This window comes from Rosa rugosa, chromosome 6, assembly GCF_958449725.1.
Source record: "Rosa rugosa chromosome 6, drRosRugo1.1, whole genome shotgun sequence".
Taxonomy (NCBI): Eukaryota; Viridiplantae; Streptophyta; class Magnoliopsida; order Rosales; family Rosaceae; genus Rosa; species Rosa rugosa.
Window position 1 is genome coordinate 7,159,856 of NC_084825.1, and position 22,479 is coordinate 7,182,334.

General features: G+C 40.7%; 1 protein-coding gene and 1 pseudogene across 12 annotated transcripts in view; one reads left to right on the forward strand and one right to left on the reverse strand.

The window, feature by feature from the left end:
• LOC133713436 (TMV resistance protein N-like) overlaps window positions 1-22,479 on the reverse strand; it is a 77,731-nt gene that overhangs the window by 52,778 nt on the left and 2,474 nt on the right. For 2 of the 12 annotated variants that reach the window (XM_062139457.1, XM_062139468.1), the window contains exons 4-10: window positions 21,313-22,446; window positions 20,418-21,228; window positions 18,073-18,116; window positions 16,664-16,763; window positions 16,516-16,562; window positions 15,419-15,593; window positions 14,321-15,206 (exon numbers count right to left, since the gene is read on the reverse strand). In XM_062139457.1, coding sequence (XP_061995441.1) covers window positions 20,608-21,228; window positions 21,313-22,446 — 1,755 coding nt within the window. In that variant the 3' untranslated portion in view covers window positions 14,321-15,206; window positions 15,419-15,593; window positions 16,516-16,562; ... (1 more) ...; window positions 18,073-18,116; window positions 20,418-20,607. Of the gene's footprint in view, window positions 1-14,320; window positions 15,207-15,418; window positions 15,594-16,515; window positions 16,563-16,663; window positions 16,764-18,072; window positions 18,117-19,484; window positions 19,569-20,417; window positions 21,229-21,312; window positions 22,447-22,479 lie in introns of those variants that run through there. The other 10 variants (XM_062139462.1, XM_062139458.1, XM_062139460.1 and 7 more) reach the window with 10 other exon arrangements.
• LOC133713443 (protein PTST, chloroplastic-like) overlaps window positions 1-22,479 on the forward strand; it is an 88,172-nt pseudogene that overhangs the window by 35,935 nt on the left and 29,758 nt on the right.

Consider the following 22,479-nt stretch of genomic DNA (forward strand, 5'->3'; position numbering starts at 1 on the left):
CTGCTGGGTTTGTCATTGATGAAGCAACGTAGATAATGTTCCAAGGTGTGATTCAAAACCTCAGATTGCCCATCAGTTTGTGGGTGGTATGTCAAGTTGAGACAAAGTTTAGTCCCCTGTAACTTGAAGAAGTGCTCCCAGAAATGACTGATGAAGATCTTATCTCGGTCACTGACAATAGAGCGGGGCATCCCGTGAAGGCGAAATATTTTTTTGGTGAAGACTTCAGTGATTTGGGATGCGGAATACGGGTGAGTTACGGCCACAAAGTGACCATACTTTGACAATCGATCCACAACAACCAGAATGAAGGTTTTGCCTTCGGATGGGGGAAGACCGTCAATGAAATCCATTGCAATGTCAACCCAAATGTTTTCCGAAATGGGCAGAGGTTGTAGCAGGCCGGGTGGGTGGATTGCCTCATAGTTGTTTCTCTGACATTGATCACAAGAAGTGACATAGCGCTTCACATCTCGGTGCATTCCCGACCAAGCGAAGCTGCGGGTTAGGCGATTGAGGGTGTGGAGAAAGCCAGAGTGACCTGCTGCAAGTGTCGAGTGGAATTCGTGTAGTATCTTGCATCGCCATTCGGAACTTTGAGGAACAAAAATCCGGTTCTTGTAGAGGAGGCAACCATCAAGTAAGCTGAAGCCCTTTTTCGTTGTTTCATTCTTCTCAAGTGCTGAAATAATAGCACTGGCCTCTAGGTTCGACTTACAAGCTCTTGTGATTGCTGGGATACTATTGAATATGGGAGAAGAAAAAGCCTGGATGCTGCAGAATTCATGGCATCGAGACAAGGTGTCCGGAACTATATTGAGTGGACCGGCTCGGTATTGGACTTTGTTGTTGTACCCAAGCAACTTAGCTACCCATTTGCACTGAGTTGGAGTATTAATTCTCTGATTGAGCACGTGTTGCAATGGCTGTTGGTCTGTGAGAATTGTAAATTGGTGGCCAAAGAGTTACAGTCTCCACTTCTAGACTGCAAATAAAACTGCAAACATTTCTTTTTCATATGTTGAAAGTGACTGATTTCTTTGGGACAGGGTGGTGCTGAGGAATGCCACTGGGTAACGGGCTTGGGTGAGGACTGCGCCAATTCCCTAGCCGTTAGCGTCTGTCTCGATGAAAAAATCTTCATCAAAATTAGGCAAAGCTAGGACTAAGGCAGAGGTGATGGCGGACTTGAGGGTGGAGAATGCCTTGTCAGCTTCAAGTGTCCAGAGGAAATTTCCCTTCTTGAGCAGCTAGTTTAAAGGCTTGGCTATTGTGAGCCCCGGTAAAATTGTCGAGCTAAGTTGAGATCGTTGAGGAATTAATTTACGATCTCTGTAATTAATAAAGGTGTTCGGGAATAATTATTGGGATTTTTCACAAGGTGAAATCTTAAAATTTTGGATACTACAATAAAGTACGCGACGTTACGAGTCTGCGAGAATTTTCGGGGAATTTTTCCGACACCAGAACTATTTATTATGAATTTCCGAAGTCTGGGAATTATGGAAATTCATTTTATATAAAAAGGAAATGTTTTGGCACGATCTGAGCCGTTGAACCATTCACCGCTTCATCTGAGCCATCCAAAATCGTTTAAGGGAAAGTATATAAGAGAAGAGACTTGATGGACGCACTAGATCGTTCCAGAAACGAACAGAAGCCTCGACCCGTTTCTCTAGCTCGACGACCCACGACGGCGACCCGCGACGGTTCTCCATGGTCCGGCGACGACTCGGTGACGAACCACCCTCGCTCGAATCCTCTTTCCAGCGCCGACATGCCTCTGGTCATGGATCATCCATGCACGGAGTAAGGAGAGAGAATCGAAGCCCGAAAGCTTCGGGTTTTCCGGCGAAGCTTCTGCAGTTTCCGGCGATCGTCGGGGTTGCATGAGGTATGGAAATCGATCCTCTCGGTGAGCTCTACGTACTGGTATACTTAGTTTTTAGTTTTGGATGGGTTTTGATGAATTGATGTTTTGGTTGTTTCCGGGTACCGACGAGCTCACTGTACACGGTGATGGTGGGAAACTAGAACTTAACCGGATTGAGAAGCAAAATAAGGATTTTCCATTAAGTCAGTATTGAGAAGGATGGAGAGTGTTGGACGATGAAGGTAAACAAAGAAGGAAACAGAAAGAGGTAAGATCCTTTTACGAAAGTGAATGAGTTCAGTACTTTAAAGTTCGGTGATGATGATTGGTATTTCTATTCCATGGAAACAGAGTAGAGAATGTTCAGTTGCTTACTTGCTTGGTCCAACAACGCAGCAGGAAGAAGGAGTTTAAAATAAAGAATTTACAAGGTAAGTGGGGGATCACTTTGGACAATTATTGTTGGACTTGATTATGTGTGGCGTGGGAATATTTTGGTGGAAGTATTATTAGGCTACTGTAAGTATGTAATGATCAATTGATATGGTTTTGATCAATTGGTAATACGCTGCATCATATTTACAAGAACGACAAAAGTTGCAAACCAGTTCTATTTGTAAGGTGGAATTGATATCCTAATTATGCAAGTAGTGACAAAAATGTTATAAAGGTCACGTTGCCTTTAAAGGAGTTAAGTACCACATTGTTCAATCCTTGGGATTAAGTGGTTTAAATGTAGAGATTCGTTCTATTTAATATATGTGCAGTGAGCAGCACAATTAAATACAAATACAAGGTTAAGCTTAATTTATAAGCTTGGACAGAGACCCCATATATTTATTGGAAATTAGAAGCTCATCAGTAATTATTGGTAAATATTGGTCAAACTGGGAAAATTGGTCGGACGATATATCGACGAAATTGAGCCTTTATTTCCTTAAGGGAAAGTTATTAATATTATTTATGTCGGAATCTAGGACTCCAGTTACCCGAGGAACGGAAGGTTCGTGACTCTCGGAGTACGTGAAGAAAAGCATCGGAATCCAGGTAGGGGATTCGGGACTCTCCTCGATTAGTGGGTTTATTATATTACGATTTTTATTAAATGATGCATGTTAAGTCTATGTGGTTTGGTTATGTTAAAATGCAATGCATACTAACCAAATCGTGAGAGATGTGATGGCTTGAGAGCGAAGGGTGGCTCTGACTTCCTTGGGTTCGATCCCCAAAACCTCCGGAGGGTTAGCTACACCGGTCGGACGGTGAGCGATCGCAATGACGACCCGATCCGTGTGTGTAGCTAGGTAGCGGACGCTCTCGCTACGCTTACCTGGTTATAAATTAATTTGAGGTAAGGTCGTGTAGTGGGTCTATGGGACCGGCCATCAGGTAATATTTGGTGCGCACGTATTTATTTGAGTAACATGCATCGATTTTCAAGAGAGAAGATATTTTTTTTAAAGTCTGTCGTTCTTTAAAAGACATGGTTTTGAGTATGTTTTTATACTGTGGCCACAAAGTAATATTACATTGTTTTCAAACCTAGTCGAGATGATTTCCCAATGAGCAGCGAGGACGAAAGCTCACCCCTACAACAGTGTGGATGCAGGTACTGTGCACTGGTGACGGGATTGACGGACGGAGCAGGGTGCGCGGAGATAGTTTCGGTGAATAGTAGTAACTGAATTCAGGTTCCGTATCTAGTCTTGAACTCTTCTCGAGAGTCGTTAAATTTGGAACTTGTTAATTCTTATTTCTTCCTGTCTCGAAATGTACCAGCTCTTGTTTACCCTAGTGGTGATCTAGAAGCACTTAGACGAATAAGTTCGATACTTGATTCTAAAAAGTTTTCACCTCAAAAAGTATTTCGACGTTTCCGCTATGCGATTTACGAAAAGCGATTTAATTAAAATGCCTTGCGGGTTTTTAGGATGTAAACTGAACATTCAGTTTATGTCTTAGAGACACGCGGCACTGTGACGTGCTCAAGCTGATGAGGTGCAGTTTGGGGCGTTACAGCTATAAGCCCATAATGCTTCATAAACCGCTTGTAATAACCCGTGAGCCCCAAAAATCCACGGAGGGCCTTAGTGGTAGTTGGTTTGGGCCATTCGATAATGCACTGGACCTTGCTCGTATCCATAGAGACCCCTTGGGCTGATATAGTATGGCCCAAGTAATTGACACTTGATTGAGCAAAAATGCATTTAGATAGTTTTACATATAATTTGTGCTCATGTAATATGTTGAGGACCTCCTTAAGATGCAGCAAATGTGAGTCCAAGTCTTTGCTATAAACCAAGATGTCGATCATCAAAGAATACTAGTACATGTTTTCGAAGGATATCACGAAAAATGTGGTTCATCAAAGATTGAAATGTGGAAGGTGCATTAGAAAGGCCAAAGGGGATTACCACAAACTCGTAGTGTCCTTCATGGGTCCGGAATGCAGTCTTGTGAATATCTTCGGTGCACATCCGGATTTGATGGTAGCCGGATCATAGATCTAACTTGGAGAAGATAGTGGCACCATAGAGTTCATCCAAAAGCTCGTCCACTACGGGAATGGGAAAACGGTCTTTAATGGTGACCACATTCAATTCCCGATAGTCGACACAAAATCTCCAAGTACCCTCCTTCTTGCGAACAAATAGAACCGGGGAAGAGAAAGGACTCGAGCTGGGCCTAATCAACCCTTGTTGCAGTATATCAGACACTTAGGCTTCTAGTTCAGTTTTCTGAGAGTGTGCATAACAATAGGGCCTAACATTGATTGGGCCAGTGTTTGGTAACAATGGAATTTTGTGGTCCACAGCCCGAAAGGGGAGGTAGGCTTGTTGGGGGTTCAAATAAGTAGGGGTAATGTTGTAAAAGGGCTGAAATAGCAGGGTTGACGCTTAAGATGTCCAAGTCCGAGATGATGGCAGAGAGAGCGCCGACGACATCTAGCTGGTCTGAGGGAATTAGATCAAGGATCTCAGTGTCAACAACGGGTTTGGGAGGGTTCGAATTGATGCCGCGGAAGATATGGCGCTTGCCATTGACAACGATGACCATGACTTTCTCAAGGAAGTGCCAGCCTATAAACGCAAGTGTATCCAGCCACTGGGCCCCGAGAACCAAGTCACAACCGGTGATCGGTAAGAGTAGGAAGGAGTCTGTGAGGCTATAACCTTGAGTTTCCACTATGATGTTGTGGACTATGTCGGAGGGAGTGAGAGTATGGCCTGAAGCGGTGGTGAACCGGAGGGCAGATGGTGGGGAAATAGAAAGATCCAATTGTGCAACGATTGCTTGATTAAGGGAGTTCATGGTGGAGCCACAATCAATGAAGATATCGATGGGAATTTCGTTGGTGGGGCCCTTCAGCCTCATCATCTCACTGATGGAAGTATTGGTGATTTTGTGGAGGGGGTATGTGTTGGGCTCCTCCTCAAGGGGTTCTTCGGGTTCGGCAATGATGGGGATGTCTTCCGATGGTTCCTCCGGCGACTGATAGTAGTCCAGAATGGCGAAGAAAGGCTGCTTACAGATGTGGTTCTTGTGGTAGTATTTCTTGTCACAGTTAAAACAGAGGCCCTTGGCACGTCGTTCCCTTTGCTCAGGTATGGATAGATGGCGTAATGTTTGTCTATGTGTTAGGTTAGGTTGTGGATTTGTGGGGAAAGGCTTGGGGTTAGTGAGATTTGGTGGAGTGGGTTTAATAGCAGGGTAACTAGTGGGGGAGTGGCCGGTGAAATTTGTTTTGGGATAGGAGGGGTACTAGTGGGTACGAGGGCGGTAGGGGTGGGAGAAATGGAGTTCGGTGTGTTAAGAACTAAAACACCAAGAACAAGTGCTCAATGATCTTCTGGGAATGACTTACATCTTATTGAACAAAACTAGGCTTATAAATAGCCTTTTACAATCTTAACAGAAAGAGAAAACCTAGCTCACGTTTACAACTAATCAACGTGATAGATGCAACTAAAACAAAGTCAAAGCATTAACCACATGCCCTGAAGACTAGGGCTTATTCAAACTGAATACAAAACTCTAACATAAACCGAGACTTTCTCTTCATTCCCTCCCTTAAACTAGCTCCCAGTACAGCTAGTTTAATTCAGGAACTTGACAAACTCCCAACTGACTCCGAAACTTCTGAAACGCATCCAATGTGAGGGGATTTGTCATCACATCTGCCAGCTGATCTTGTGTTCCATAGTAAACTAACTTAACTACTCCTTTTCGCGTGAGATCACGAAGAAAGTGGAAGCGCACATCAATGTGCTTGCTTCGACCATGCAGTACCGGGTTTTTTGATAGTTTGATTGTGGAACTATTATCACAAAGGATGATAGTGCACTTACTTTGCTCTAGACTCAGCTTCTCAAATATTCTTTTCATCCAAACAGCTTGACTAGCACAGGCAGCCGTAGCCACGAACTCTGCTTCTATGATCGAAAGTGTGACTATAGGTTGTTTCCTTGAAGACCAGGAAATAGCTCCAGATCCCATCATGAAGACGTAGCCTGATGTGCTCTTGCGGTCATCTATATCTCCAGCATAATTGCTATCTATATAACCTATCATACATGTATAACCCATCAGACCTTCACACCCTCCTTTCTTGTAAAAGATCCCAAGCTCAGTGGTTCCTTTCAAGTACCTCAATATCCTCTTGGCTGCCAGCAAGTGCAACTTAGTTGGTTTAGCCATGTATCTGCTAATCAAACTAACTGCATGCATTAGGTCCGACCTTGTAGCCGTTAAGTACATGAGACATCCCACTATCTGTTTGAATAATGTCTCATCAACTCGAACACCAGTCTCATCCTTAAAAAGTTTACAACCTGGAACAATGGGATTATGAACCGAGTTGCTTTTCTCCATTCTAAACCTTCTCAACACCTCCAAAGCATACTTCCTTTGACACATATAAGTCCCATCTGATCCCTGCAACACTTCTATGCCAAGAAAGAATCTCATTCTCCCCAAATCAGTCATGTCGAACTCCCTCAACATGGAATTTTTAAACTCAGCAAACAACAATTCATCATTGCCAGTAAATATTAAATCATCTACATATAAACTGACAATGAGAATTTTACCTTCCTTATTTGTTTTAATGAACAAAGTATGTTCACTATAACACTTCTCGAACCCTTGACTCATGAAATGTGCTTCAATGCGACTAAACCAAGCTTGTGGAGCTTGTTTCAGTTCATAGAGGGCTTTCTTCATCCTATATACTTCCTGAGCACAGTTCTTCACTTCATAACCTCTAAGCTGCTCCACGTACAGTTCTTCAGTGAGTTCCCCATGCAAGAAGGCAGATTTGACGTCTAATTGATAGAGAATCCATCCTTTTTGAGCTGCTAGAGCCACAATCATTCTCACTGTATCCATTCTTGCAACTGGTGCAAATACTTCTGTGTAGTCTATACCTTGTTGTTGCACATATCCCTTAGCCACCAAACGAGCTTTGAACTTGTCAACTTCCCCATTCTCCTTGAGTTTGGTCTTATAGACCCACTTCACTCCTATAGGCAAATCAGTGAGTTCCCAAGTGTTGTTCCTCTCTATAGCTTTTATCTCCATATCCATAGCCATTCTCCATTTGTCGTGCTTCACTGCCTCCTCAAAATGTATCGGATCTGCTGGAGAGAATAAAGCCAAGTTCTCATTTATATCTTCTTCCTCAGAGAGCCCCTCCCCACTTACATAATCTCTCATCCACATTGGAGGTCCTCTGGTTCTTCCTTCTTCTGAACTTGATGATTCCCCTCCATTCTCATCATTTTGAGAACTATCAGATGGTCCCTCAATAGCTTCTTCTTCCTCCCCACTCACTGCTCCATCATTCTCTTCGTTCACTGCCTCATTGTCTTCCTCATCATTCCATTCCAAATCAGCCATCACATATTCTTCATAACTCCCATCCCAGCTCCAAGACTTGTCTTCCTCGAACACTACATCCCTGCTAATTACCACCTTCTTTGCAATTGGATCGTAGAGCCTATACGCCTTGGACTCTTCACTTACTCCCAATAACACACAAGTGAAACTCTTTGCATCTAATTTTGTTCTTCTCACATCTGGAACATGCACATGTGCCACGCAACTGAAAACCCTAAAGTGCTCCACTGAAGGTTTGCTTCCATTCCAAGCTTCCTCGGGTGTTTGATTTTTTACAGCCAATGTGGGACTCCGATTTAGGACATATGTTGTCCAATTTACTGCTTCTGGCCAAAAGGTCTTTGGGATTTTTTTTTCAGCTAACATACATCGAACCATGTTCATAACTGTTCGATTTTTCCGTTCAGCTACTCCGTTCTGCTGTGGTGTGTACGCTGCAGTCAATTGCCGTTTGATGCCATGCTCGATGCAGAACTCATTAAATTCAAAGGATGTGAACTCTCCCCCTCGATCTGTTCTCAAACATTTAATATACCCTCCTACTTCTTTCTCCACGCAATTTTTAAAACGTTTGAACATGCTCAATGCTTCTGATTTCTCTACTAAAAAATAAGTCCATGCTTTTCTAGTAAAGTCATCAATAAACATATAAGGTACCTCTTTTTACTATTGGAGATGGGAGATATTGGTCCGCAGAGGTCTGCATGAACTAGCTGAAGCTTCTCTGTGGCCCTCCAATTACTCTTCTTTGGGATTGAATCCCTATGTTGCTTCCCAATCAAACAATTTCCACACACTATTGATGGAGGCTTGAACTGAGGCATTCCATACACTATTTTCTTGAGCTGCAGGGTTCTCAACCCTTTGTAGCTTAAGTGTCCATAACGACAGTGCCATAAGTGAGCTAAATCTTGTGTAGAAGTGTAGAGACAAGCTGACTTTTGTGGCAATGACTGTGCTAGCAAAACGAACATTCGATTTGCGGTCATCTCAGTCTGTACGATGAGTCATTTCTCTGGATGGTATATCTTGAGCTTTCCACGCTGAATGAGGATTGCCAACCCTCTTTCTTGTAACTGACCAATGCTTAAGAGATTGTTCTTTAATTCAAGCACATAAAATACTTCACTGACAACATGTGTAAAGCCACTTACTTTCAATCTCACATTGCCTTTCCCTACCACAGCCATCCTTGTGTTATTTCCCAGCTTTACCATCTGCTTAAACTCCTCATTTAGGTCACAGAACAAGGCTTTGTCACCACACATGTGGTTGCTACAACCGGAATCCAGGAACCACACATCTTCCCTTCGTGCCTCGTTCATCTCCACATATGACATGAGCAACATCTCTTCCTCTTCTCCCAATTCAGCATAGTTAGCCTCTTTATCCCAGCTTGGACACTCAAACTGAAAGTGTCCGAGCTTATGACACTTATAACACTCCACGGTTGCTTTGTTGTAGGGCTGACGACCTCTTCCCCTTCCTCTGCCGCTATATGCACTTCGACCTCGACCTCTTGCACCAAACCTGTCTTGAGTGCTTACTTTGAGTGCTTGTTCTTCTCCAGTATGCCTCAGGAGTTTTTGCTCATGAACGATCAACGAGCTCTGCAACTCATCGATGGAAAGCTGATCAATATCTTTGGACTCCTCAATCGAGCAAACCACGTAATTAAACTTCTCACTCAATGATCGGAGGATTTTCTCTACCACTGTGACATCTTACATCTGCTCTCCATGTGTTCTCATCTTGTTAGCCACGGAAATCACCCTCGAAAAATACTAAGAGACTCCTTCTCCAGCCTTCATCTCTAGGGTTTCAAACTCTCTACGGAGAGCTTGAAGATGAGACCTATTGACCCTAGCATTTCCTTCAAACTTCTTCTTCATAGACTCCCAAATTTGTTTGGAAGTATCCTTCTGGAGTATGGTCTCCAATATAGTCCGGTCTATGGCCTGAAAGAGATAATTTTTTACCTTCAGGTCTTTCAGCTTCAATTCCTCCAGTTTCTTTCGTTGTGCCTCTGTCTGCTCCACTCCACTTTCTGGCTCAACGTAGCCAGTCTCCACCAAGCTCCAGTATTCCTTAGATCTAAGGAAGTTCTCCATTAACATACTCCAATGGTCATAGTGACCATCGAAGCGAGGTATGGCTGGCTGTATGAAGTTCCCCTCGGTTGTCATCTTCTTTGCTGCTGCAAACTACAAAGACTGCTGCTTTGTTTTGTCAGGCCCAGTGGGGGCTCTGATACCACAATGTTAAGAACTAAAACACCAAGAACAAGTGCTCAATGATCTTCTGGGAATGACTTACATCTTATTGAACAAAACTAGGCTTATAAATAGCCTTTTACAATCTTAACAGAAAAAGAAAACCTAGCTCACGTTTACAACTAATCAACGTGATAGATGCATCTAAAACAAAGTCAAAGCATTAACCACATGCCCTAAAGACTAGGGCTTATTCAAACTGAATACAAAACTCTAACAGAAAGACCTAACAGAAACCGAGACTTTCTCTTCACGGTGTTCCGAATCTCGTAACAGCAGGCTAGGCGCTGGGCTTCGACAAGGGTGGTGGGGTTCATGGCCCGAACATCATGTTGAAGCTCCGGTTTAAGGCCTGTAATGAAAATTGGAAGAAGTTCAGTGTCCGGCCAATCCGGTGCACGATAAGAGAGCTTCGTGAAGGCCAATATGAACTCTTCTATAGAACTGGTTTGTTGAAGGTGTGCCAAAGTGCCCTTAAAGTCAGCGTTGCTTCTTGCAAAAAACCGAGTAAGCAAGGTTGTGACAAACTCTTCCCAAGTAGGGTGGGGGTTGCGGAGCTCATAAGCGCTCATCCAGACGGAGGCGTCGGGTCCGAAATGGTTGGCGGCTATCTGCACATGGTCATAAGGAGGGACGTGATTAGAACGCAGGTACCTCTCCTCCATCGAAAGCCAACCGAGGACATCTTCCCCATTGAAACGAAGGAGGTCGAGTTTGGGTGTTCGGTAGTGATTGGGTGGAAATTGCTGTGGGAAGCGGTGATATGGTAGGGGTTGATGGTGAAAGTGAGGATTTGGTTGAGAGGTGGGAGGCTGTTGTAGTGGTGATGTAATAGTGGAGAATTGTGGGGTGGAGCTTATGTGGGGGTGTGGAGTGAAGGAGGTGGATGAGGGGTGTTGAAGCCTGGAGCAGGTTGTGATGAGTGCGGTAGTGGCGGAAATGATCCGAAAGTGAGCTGGGATGTTTATGGGGTGGAAGGAAATTGGGGTTCAGCAGTGTGAGTTGGGGGTGGGGATGAAAGGGTGAGGTATCCCAGAGAAGTGGTGGTGAGGCTCGAAGTCGGGGCGACGGTGGTTGTGGTGTTAGTTTGAGGTTGCCCGTGGACCATGTTGGAGAGCATGGCGTTTTTTGCAACTTGGTGTGCCATCAAGGTTTGGCTGCAAGCTATGGCTTCCATGGTGGTATGGAGGTCTTCGTTTTGGGATTGGAGGGTCTCATTTTGGGCCTGCAAAGTGTCCACCGTGGCTTAGAAGATGGCCAGGCGATCTGTGGATATGGAAGTGGGCGGTGCTTGGGTGTGAGTGGGTGGTATCGGCGGGACTACGCCACCGGTGACAGCCGTGGAGGGCTGTTGGACTTGTTGCCATGCATTGGTGGCTCTGATACCAGACAGTATGCTCAAAGGTTTAAAGAAAGGTAAACAGGGAAAACTGAAGTGCCTTCTTCATTGATGATCCCCAAACGGGGTTGTAGCTTACAATTATAGATGTGTCTCATACAACCTAGAGAAGACATGTGGCACAGGACCACCACTATTCAGATGGGAACAAAATGCAGCTACAACCTAGCAGATGACAGAACTGCAGAATGGAGTGCAAACTGAAGGTGTACTCTTAACACCAGATGAGCAGAGGTACATGGGTTAATTGGGCTAATACGATCCTTGGGCTTAGGGTGTGGGCTTGGTCTCAACATTGAAACCCCAAACGGAGAAGACGACTTTCATTTAACGTCTAACACATCCAAATCCAAGCCTCTCTCTCTTCCAAATTGGGTTTCCTTCTGCATTCATCACTAAAATTCCTAAGGATTCGAAGCAATGGGTATTGGATTCGAATATGACTACTGGATTTCTTCAGTACCGATAGACATTTGACGATGGGTACTGGATTTCAATTTCTTTTGTTCGGTTTACGGTACGATTTGACTGTAAACCCCACAAAGATGGAACAAGAAGCAGTGGCTCACTGATTCTAGGTGGCGCGCTCAAAAGGATCGAACCCAAATAGCTCAAACAGGTCAGACCCAGCTTATTCAGATTTCGTGACCCGAGTCAAAAAGTTTCTTTTCGCTAAGGAATTCACCTTCTCTGATTCTGATGATTAGGTCTTATCGTATCTGTTGCCATGTGTGTTGCTCTATTGAAGAACAAATGAGTCTCTACTTTGCGTATAGAATTCGATGTATGTTCTGTGATGGTTCAATTTTGTTTTGCAATTTGTGTATCAGTGCTCCCAGATTTATTAGAGATTCACATGCATATGAGGGTATGATATATGTAATAAATATACCTATTTTTTGGTGATTGTAGTAGAAATGCCCATCATATTTTCTATTCCCAGTGTTCTCTTTGTTTTCGTTTGGTAATGAATTTCTGGTTATATGTCGACAGATTAAATATGAGTTCCTTTGTTTATGAATTGATGGTTATATTTTCTGTTTGTTTTCGTGAGTTGAAATTTGATTTCTTGCTTAATCTTTGGGGTTTTGGTTGTTATCTTGGTAAGAATGTTGCAGTAATCTGCATAGCCAATTGTATTCATTATTTGTTTATGCAGAAAAAACACGATAGAAGTTCAAAGTGATAGTTTAGTCATTAAACTTTTGGAAAGTTTTCTAACAAGAGAATTTCTAAGACACTCAGTAATTGTCCTAGAGGGAAGATGCAAGGAACCTTCAAATCCCTATAATTCAGTAAAAGAATGCAGAAGAAAACCCAAAGTGGAAGAGAAGGGATTTCTGGATTTGAATGTGTTAGACGTCAAATGGAAGTCTTCTTCTCCGTCAAGTATTCAACAACATTAATTTTTCTTTTTCTAAGTGGACAGATGTCGATTTGTTAGTGGCTATGGTCAGCCTACCCTGACCAGGGCTGGTCAGCGAAGTTCCTTCCAAAAATATAATTAAAAGTAGAATTTTCTAGTCGGCTACATCTGGACCGTCGATTAGAGTATATATATTGAATCGGATCAGAACAGGTTGAGACCAAGACCGAGTCTCCGCCGACCCGGTCATCTCTCCACCGTCCGGCCATCTCAGGCGGCGGATCACCAGCGTTAGAATCACCTCGTCGTCCCTCACGTCCATGTGGTATTTGTTTCTCCAGAAAAGCTATGGTGAGAGAGAACCGAATGAGAGAATAAACGGCGGTTTCCGAGAAGTTCCTCCGGCGTCCGACCATTTCACGGCATATCACCGGTGTCAACAGCTTCGTCTCAATGTCGCCTACCTCCCTACGCTCTTCTTTTGTTCAAACAACGACCGACGACGAAGAAACGAAGCTCGAAGGCTGCAATGGTTTTCCGGCAGTTTTCTGAGTATTTTCCGGCGATGTTTTGTTTCAACTCAGGGTATGAAAGTTGGTCAGTTCGTCGAGCTCTACATGCTTCTATACTTGAATTCGAGTTTTGATTGAGATCTGGAGAATTGGAAAATTGGGGTTTTGATGCTGCTTTTAGGTGGAGATTTTGATTTCCTTTGGCCAATTTCTGATCATGATGTGAAGCTTTGAACATGAAATGATCAAATTGTTGTCCCTCAAATCCGAGAACTTGCAGAAGTAGAAATCCCCAGTGATCAAGAGCATAATCCAAAAAGTGAGCAAGGACGCTTCATGTGAAGGCGGGTAGTATTAGAAGTTCATTAGAGAATGTTTCACTTGGAGGTACTTCAATTGGATACGTCGGATTGGACATCCGATCGATGAGATTTACTGCAAGTAATTGAAGCCTGATTGGATGACTAGTGGTTACCTTGGTGAACGACAAATTATGTGAAGTGGGAACTCAGTGAAACTATGCAAGATTGGAACAGTCTGGTGGTTGTTATCTATCACATGCTCTCATTGTAGTGTGGATATGAATCAAGTAGATAGCTGCTCTTTATACTAGTCAGGTTCTTGGCCATCAAGCAAAACAAACATAATTAACTCTCTATATAGATATTTTTGTTCATACCTATCATTTTATGACTTGATCACCAAGCATTCAACACATATACTTGCACTGTTGCTCAGTCCTATCTCTTAATAGAATTTACCAGAGTATGCGATAAAAGTGAAAATCTACTATCATAGAAATATTCAAATACAAAGTTTATTAGAAAGAAACAGCAAAATATACAAATCTACTCTAAACTGAAGCAAATATAACTGTGGTTAAGTGAAACTGTAGGAAATATAAATGCAAACGAATCCATGAACGAATTTATTAGCAGAGAATATCTAAATGAAAATGAACCATAAGCAAATGTAATTTCAAAATGCTGGGACAACTGATAGAAAGGTTGAAACATAAAGTTCAATTATAGAGAAGTTGAAATACAGATCATGCTTGTGAACAGAACACAAAACCAAAGCAAATGGAACTGTCTGAAATATTCAGGATCATTCAGTACATGAACTGAACAATAAGGAAGAAAGAAATGTTCATGCAAATGGAAGAAAAGAACTCTACCTGGAATGAATTTCCCTTTGACCCCAAAAGCATTTCTACATCATCAGGCTCAAGTGGGGCCACCTTTTCTTTCCTACCCAAACAAGATTCCACTTGCGGCATTCATAAAGAACATAGAGGCGGACACTTTCTGGTGGGATTTCATCTTCATCTTCGGCATTCATAAACAACTGACTGAACTAGCAGAAAGTGGTAGACAAAGAAACTAGTAAACCTGGTTGGATTTCCTACTAAACAACAGATAATATTAGGAAGGAGTTTTGTGGCCCCAAAATCACTGGCCTTTTTTATGCTATGAAAACCATTGTAGCCTAGTTCCTCGAGATTCTCCTGCTATACAGTTCCAGTTACATGATTGTGATCCTGATTCCTGACTACCCAGAAAGGAACCAATATATTTTTTGGATGCGTTGAAGATGAAATTAGATTGTTAGACCCTAAACGAAATTTTTCTAGTTACACTTCTGGAGTTTGGTTTGAAGCTAAAGATACGCATATACTTAAAGCAAGTAAATAGCAGTTTACAGAATGTCAAGACAATCGTCAAAAAGAATTTAAGCATAGAGATAAATCTGTACATGAGTATTCTCAAAGAAATAAAGTTATACCACACCTTTCTACTGCCATTGAAGCCTCCAATTCATTGTACCTCATTTTAACCAAGGACATAAGTTTTGTCTCCGCCTCAGACATAGGATCGATGGTTACCTGCAAAAATAGTTGATTAATTTTCTGTGAAGTCCACATATGTAACACGCAATGAAGTGGCATTACCATGAACCAATAATCCCATGTAAATTGATGTACTAGTGCCTATAGAATGATGAGGAAGTTCCATCAATATTGCAAAATGGCGTGGAGGATGGAGATTCTTATTAAAAAGGGCCAATGGCATCTACAGTATTCAAGACATTAACTACCTCATCATCAGAGCTATGGAGATCTGAAAAACCATCTAGAAAGCTCCCATCATAATCTGAAGAAAAGAGATCCGAGTCAATTTGTTGCTGTTCTTGAGGAGAGCACTGTTCTGGAGGAGAATGCAGCTCTGGCAGAGAATGTTGCTCCTGACTCCTGAACTCTACTTTCAAGAGCCTGCAAAATAATAGCAAGAAAGCAGAAGAATGTAAAATCTTCTTTCTTTTTGTTGCAAGTCATCAACATCTTATATTCCTCATGCATGGGAAGATGAGACCCGGTATACCTGGGACCAACTCATCTTGCAAAAACAATTAATATGTGCATTATACTACCATGAAATGACAGATCAATCTGAAAAATTGGTTAATCGAACAAGATAGCAATTGATTATGCACTCACAAGAAAATGTAAATTGAACACCATTGCTTAATTTAGAAATCTTAACCAGGAATTTTGACGCCAGTTTAATGTTTTTTTTTTTTTTTGTTCCTCTTATCCTCATCAATTTCATTTTGAATTTACAAGGATAGGTAAGAAAGATGGAAGCTGGGCACAATGCTGGACACTAAAGCAAAAGCAAGAGTAGTGCTTCCATGTAGTGGAAATGAAAACATATGGATTATAAGATTTTTAGAGAAGACAATATCAATATGTGCATGACAAACAATTAAAGCCAAACAATTAGTGATACGATATGAAAATTAGGCTTAAATGATGTAGAAATATATGACGCAGATAACCAGACAACTGTAATCAAAAGAAGACTAGCTAGAGTAGAAGCTAAGGACTAACAGGCTGATTAAAACAATCATACGCATTACTATGCAATACAGCTTTGACATTGAATGAATACAAAATACATGGTTATACTCCCCAGATTAATTATCTACTGATCTAGTCCAAATGTCCAATATACCATAGGCAAACACAAAAATGTGAATACTTAAATTCCTGAACGCGCATTACATGCAAGTTAAAATTTGACAGAAGCTAAAACTATATTTATGTAACAACACATCAGACACAACCAAGCTCACTTTCTGAAGTTATCTTCATCAAAGAAAGCATTGGCAAATGAAGTCCAGTTAATACTCACGTTATATAAGAGGAGGGTTTCAAGAATTGAATCTGCATCTTCAAGTCCTGGATATTCCATCAAACCAGTGTGTTAAATAGGGACAGGGTTAAACTGAAGCATTCCAAGTAAAAACTAGCACTGGAATGAAATGGTTCAGTGCTCATACCATGTTCTTGGATGGCTTTGGCAACCATATTATGAGAAAATCTCATGCTGACAAAATGATCAGAAACTTTGGTTTGGGAAGGTCCTGATGATGAGCTAGGCTGTAGGAAGATAAAAAGGAATTGCATGTTGAGAATACTATATATATGATTATATAACCATCTAAGTGTCATACATGTATACTTTTGTGCATACAAACTGTGTATGTTTGCAAGTTCATTGAAGTCATGAAAAATAACTAGACAAAAGAGGATGATAGTGTGCTCAGGGAAACCAAATTAGTCAAACACAATTAGCTGAACAGCAACAAGGCATTGTACAAACAATGATGGGGAAAAGAAAGTAATCATTATGAATTCCATAGAGTGCTACAGTTTGGTTAGGTAGAATAGAATGCAATACTTCTAGTTCAACTTGGGATCCAACCTTCCCATACCTTAATTCCACTCATGCGGTCTCAGCTAAACTTTGAACCATTGCATGAGATTATAGGATGCCAGCGTGAATTTTGAAATCTTTCAGCTAAAACCGAAAAGGTGGAGCAAAAAGCACTAAAATGTACATCTTTGATATTTGAGATATTCAATCATTGCTTTTCAGGGAAAAAAATTAAAAGAAAAAAGCCAATAATCTACAGATAAGAAACTTCGTTAGGACACCTAATGAGCCATAGTCATGTCCAATTCTGTTACTTGTAGCTTGGAATGCTCAAATATCTATAAAAAAAAGGGAAGAAACCTGAATATCATCCATATGCATTTTTACTGGTTAATTAGATGCAGAGTTTTAAAGTATATCCAGTGAAGAAACACTTTGCACAGTTGATAATGTACAAAGCAAGCCAGTATTTCATCTGCCCAATGAGAAATAAAGAAGTACATGAACTTGCAAATACTTTAATATTTACAAACACAAAGCTCACGACTTTAGTCCAATAAGGGTTCATTCAAGCATTATAACCAGAGTGAACCAGCAATACAATTAACAAATAGATACCAGCTAGGCAGACCTTATACCAAAGAGCCAAAGAACTCTACCTCCAGTCCACATCCAGAAGAAAAGGCAATTTAAATTTAATAGATACCAAAGCCAACAAGGGCCAAAGAATGCCTGTTATGAAATCTCCCTGCAAGCACTGCCTACCCACCTTCACCCTAAAAGTCCTGGTTTTTATTACATTCAATCAACCTCAAAAATTGCCAACACACTACAATTTCACAAAACGGTGTCATCAAGCATGTCATTGCCATAACTCCACAAATAATCATTTATTTTAGTTTCTTATTACTATTAGAATATCCTTTAATCACTACAATATAGTAAATTTCAAATTGAAGAGTAAGCACCTAAATATTAACCAGGGACTAAAGGAAATGAATGAATACAAGAACTTGAACAAAGAACATGTACCATTTCTCTATATGTATGTTCAGCCCAGTGCAAAAGTTTCCAAGCTGTCCAAGTTAAACACAAAATGAATAAGTACCATAATAAAGAAAAACTTTAACTGTAAAAAGCAAGAAATAACTTAATTCCTTGACTTGAATAAAATACTTTCTGAAACCAGGATTACAGAAATTTTTTTGCAACTATGTAAAAGATATTCTTGAAGATTTAAGGTCTAATAAAAGTTGTTGAGCCATGGAAAAATGACTAAACTGTGCAATTTTGGCTGTGGCACAGATTTTATCATATGGAGATTGATGGTGCAAATTTACACGGGTGCAAGATGCCAGAATGAATATCAACCCAGCTACAGATATATCCCTAGCTAGCAGTGTCGCTGCAGAGATTTTTTCAATAATTATCATAGCGTTAATAAAGGAATGATAATTAATTATAAACACATTATATTACACGTACGAGTACATGTTGTTGTGTTTTTGGCTCGTTGATACAATCTGAAAATTAGGATGCAGAATTCAAATCCAAGTCTAGAAAGGAAAGAGGTTTGCGCGCAGCTTTTCTATAAGTTCTAGGAAAGTTAGTCTTTCAAGTTCTATTAGGATTTGTATTAAAGGCTTAGTCTATTAGGATTAGGAATCCTAATCCCATGTTGTATCAGCAGCCTCTATGTCCTATAAATAGGAGCTGCAGTGGGTTTTCTGAGAAGGAAGACAGAGAGTGCAGAAAACTGAGAGTCAAGGTGATAGAGAGGTAAGAACTAGTCTGAGGAGTTTGAGGGATCTGCAATAAGTACTTGTAAACACCTAAATTCTTCATAGTGCTAGTGAATCTCAAGAGAGATCACGAAGTGGACGTAGGCTAAAGTTTTGGCTGAACCACTCTAAAATCTGATGTGTTGTTTCTGTTTTCAGTTCATCTATTTTCTGATTTTGATTTAGTAAAACACAAAGATCCTAAAGGGGGCTTACACAATACATGTAACATAACAATTCCTCAATTAGAAAATTGTACTATAGAGTAGAGACAGAGTAGCATAAAATTCCTAATAAGTCAGTTCATCGATTGCAGAGATACCATCACAGGAAAACATACTTGGTGTCTATGGTTCACGGCAAAGCAGTAAGATTATTTACATATAAATTTCTGTTCTTATTGTATCTTGAATCAATCTAAAATACGTGCAACATTTTGTTTAGAAAATATATAACTGAAATTGTGAGTATCTGAATTCACTGTCACCATGACCATTGTATCTTGCAAGAGTATTAGCGCTGAGTTCCTAAATTATTTGGAAGCTACCATACTTAAGGGAGTTTACTTTTACAAACAGTAGACAATTATATGCATGAATAATCCATGAAGTTTATCAGGCTATGTCCAGATACTGTGTAAGGTAAAGGGAAACAGTAATATACCAAATTGCTTGCAGCAGACAAGCCCTGGCAGATTGCCAAATTTCCTTTTATATTTTGGTATTTGTTAAGTTATGAACTCCATGACTGGAACCGAACACGAAGTTAGTGCAGTTGGATTCATCAGTACTTGAAATGCATTCATAAATGACTTTACTTTCTACCCCAAACAGTAAACAAGTTGAATTAACATCACAAGTAACCCAATTGGGAAACAAGATAATATCCTTACATAGAATAACACGAATAAAGTGACTATAATTTTATCATTTCGTGACATGATAATGTATGAAATCCAAGAGTAACAATTCTTTCTATTTTCCCTGAGCCTGCTATTTTAGATGGACCAGATATAGACATTTTATCCAGAAAAACCCAATGCCATTGGTTATTTAGATCCACACAAAAGGCAGTTGGTGCAATCAATGCATTCTTATGGACTCTAGAATCGATGGCTAATGGCAACATAAGATGGCACAACTCTGTACCAGAAAATTGCAAAAAATGTGTCCAATGGTACAAGGATGGACTTCCAAAGGAAATTTAGCATCCGTACATTTTGTTGGTTTACTGTAAAAGGCCTGGTCATCATTTTCTAGGGGAGCCACATAATTTCATACAAATTGCTAAGAATGCAATGCAAGGTTACTTAAAATTCTCTATAACAGCACACCATTCTACATGAGTACACAGTATAAATGTATAATATCAATGGTGCAAGCCTACAAGCATACTGATAGCTTATAGACCATAATCAATATGAGAAGCTTTATATGCCTTTCCTATCAAACTAACCATAGAGAGGCAATTCAGTTTATTGTAAAACTATTTCAAAAATATCGGTTATGCAAGTAAGATTATAGTGTCATTTGGAAATAACTTGGGGAGTCCACTAATATTAGGCAAAATATCTAACCTAAAGTGATCGAGACTCACCTTACCGTAAAAGATGAAGGCAAGAGAGCTCCAGAAAGTAATTTCTGCAGAAATTCAAATGACAGAAGAGGAGGCATTGTGCATCCATGATCTGCAACTCATTTCCAGCCATGGTATCAGAAAGTCCTTAATTGGGGTCTTTCAGAGTGGCAACTGGTGGATCACTGGATCCCCTATATTTCTGACAGTCCTACAATTCTTCAAGCGTGCAAGTTCTGCTACCAGTGCCACTGGTTTCCCCTGCAACTGGAATGTCAAAACCAATCAATATATCCTCATAAGGAGACATCCTACTGCTTGATTGAGTGGTTGTTTGGTTCAACTCTTGCACTTCTTGCTCATATATCAGACGGACTCCACACTCCTTCACCCACAGACCCGGCCCTCTTGTTTCAAATAAGAACTCAAGCTGACTGCAACTGTTATGCCACCACTCTGTACCAAAGTATTTATCACGAGATACATAGAATAGCCACTGGTGATCTGATTCAACCTGGCAAAATTCTTCACTAAAGCGAAATGCAGGCTGTCTGCCATATACTTCCAATTTTCTTCCATCGAGCTTCAGGCAACATACAAGATGATGTGTTGCATTAAAAGTCTTGAATTCATCTATATAAAGCTCATCCACCAGATGGTGCTTACGGAGTACAAAAACAGCACACAAAGCAAATCCCAAAAACCGACTGTTATTCCAATGTACAGGTAGAGATACACTTAATGAACAGCCAACACTCTGATGGCTGAACCACGCATGAATATTACTTCCAGGAATTACAATTTGAAACGTTTCCCTCTTATTACAGATTCCCTGTGCAAGAACAGATACGTTGTTAGCTGATTTATGTCTATAAGTATATAAGCAGAAACACACACACACTTGGAGAGGGAGTACCTGATACATGAATGTCTTCAGCATTTCAAATGCTATGTTATTGCATCCTTGATTGCCATTTAGATTGAAGCAATTGATGAAATTGAAATATGATTTGTTTAATCTGTTCAAATTTGATGCATCAAACAAGTATTTCAGTGAAGTACAACCATCTGCCCTTAAATCTAGTATACTATTTGATGGAAGGTCTGACAACTCTTGAAGTCTCCTGCAGTTCTCCAAGTTAAAGTTCTCAAGCTTAGAAAGCAATCCAATGCCTGAAGGAAGGCGAACAAAATTGTTTCCACTTAGATTCAAGGTCACCAAAGAGGGAAAGTAACCAAATTCGTTGGCAAATGCTCCGTCACCAAGATTGCAATTACTCAGGTTCAGCTGTGTTAAATTACACAGACCAGAAATAGGCAAGCGGAAACTCGTTGGCTCTGTATTCACTTTTCGTGATATAGGCAAGCGGAAACTCTTTGGCTCTGTATTCACTTTTTGCACCAATCCAGAAGGCAAGAGCTTATTTAAAGATCGACAAACTACTTTGCATCCATGAAAGATTGAACCTCTCACATATTTTCTGCGATCATGGGTAGATGACATTTCTATTGCAGACCCACTATTCACACCAGTTTCCTCAAAACAGTCCATCTCCCCCACATTTACCTGATGTTTTCCGAGTTTCAAGCATCCAGAAAGATTAAGATTTTCAACAGACTTCAATTTATTGATGGTGCTTGGAAGACAAACAAGATTTCTGCAGTTGCTTAGATTCAATGTCACAAGGCCAGTCAGCCGTTCAATTGAAACAGGCAGTTCCTCAATGGCAGTCTCATCAAGACAAAGCACCAACAAACGTTCCATATTTCCAACAAACTCAGGAATCTTCTCAACTTTTGAGCAGTTAGAAAGAATTAATGTTTCAAGAGATTCCATTTCAATTCTACTTGGCAGACTCTTGAGACTTTTGCAGTCTTTAAGATTCAGGACAATAAGCTTTTTGAGAAATCCAAGGGATTGATGGACTCTTACCAAACGAGAACATCCTTCAAGATCTAAAGTCTCAAGATTCTGAACACCTGCGAGGTCTGGGGTCTCCACCATGTTTTGAGAATGGCAGAGTTTGATGAACTTCAACTTGTCAAAATTCTGCTCATAAAATCAAAACAGTAAGCCACCACA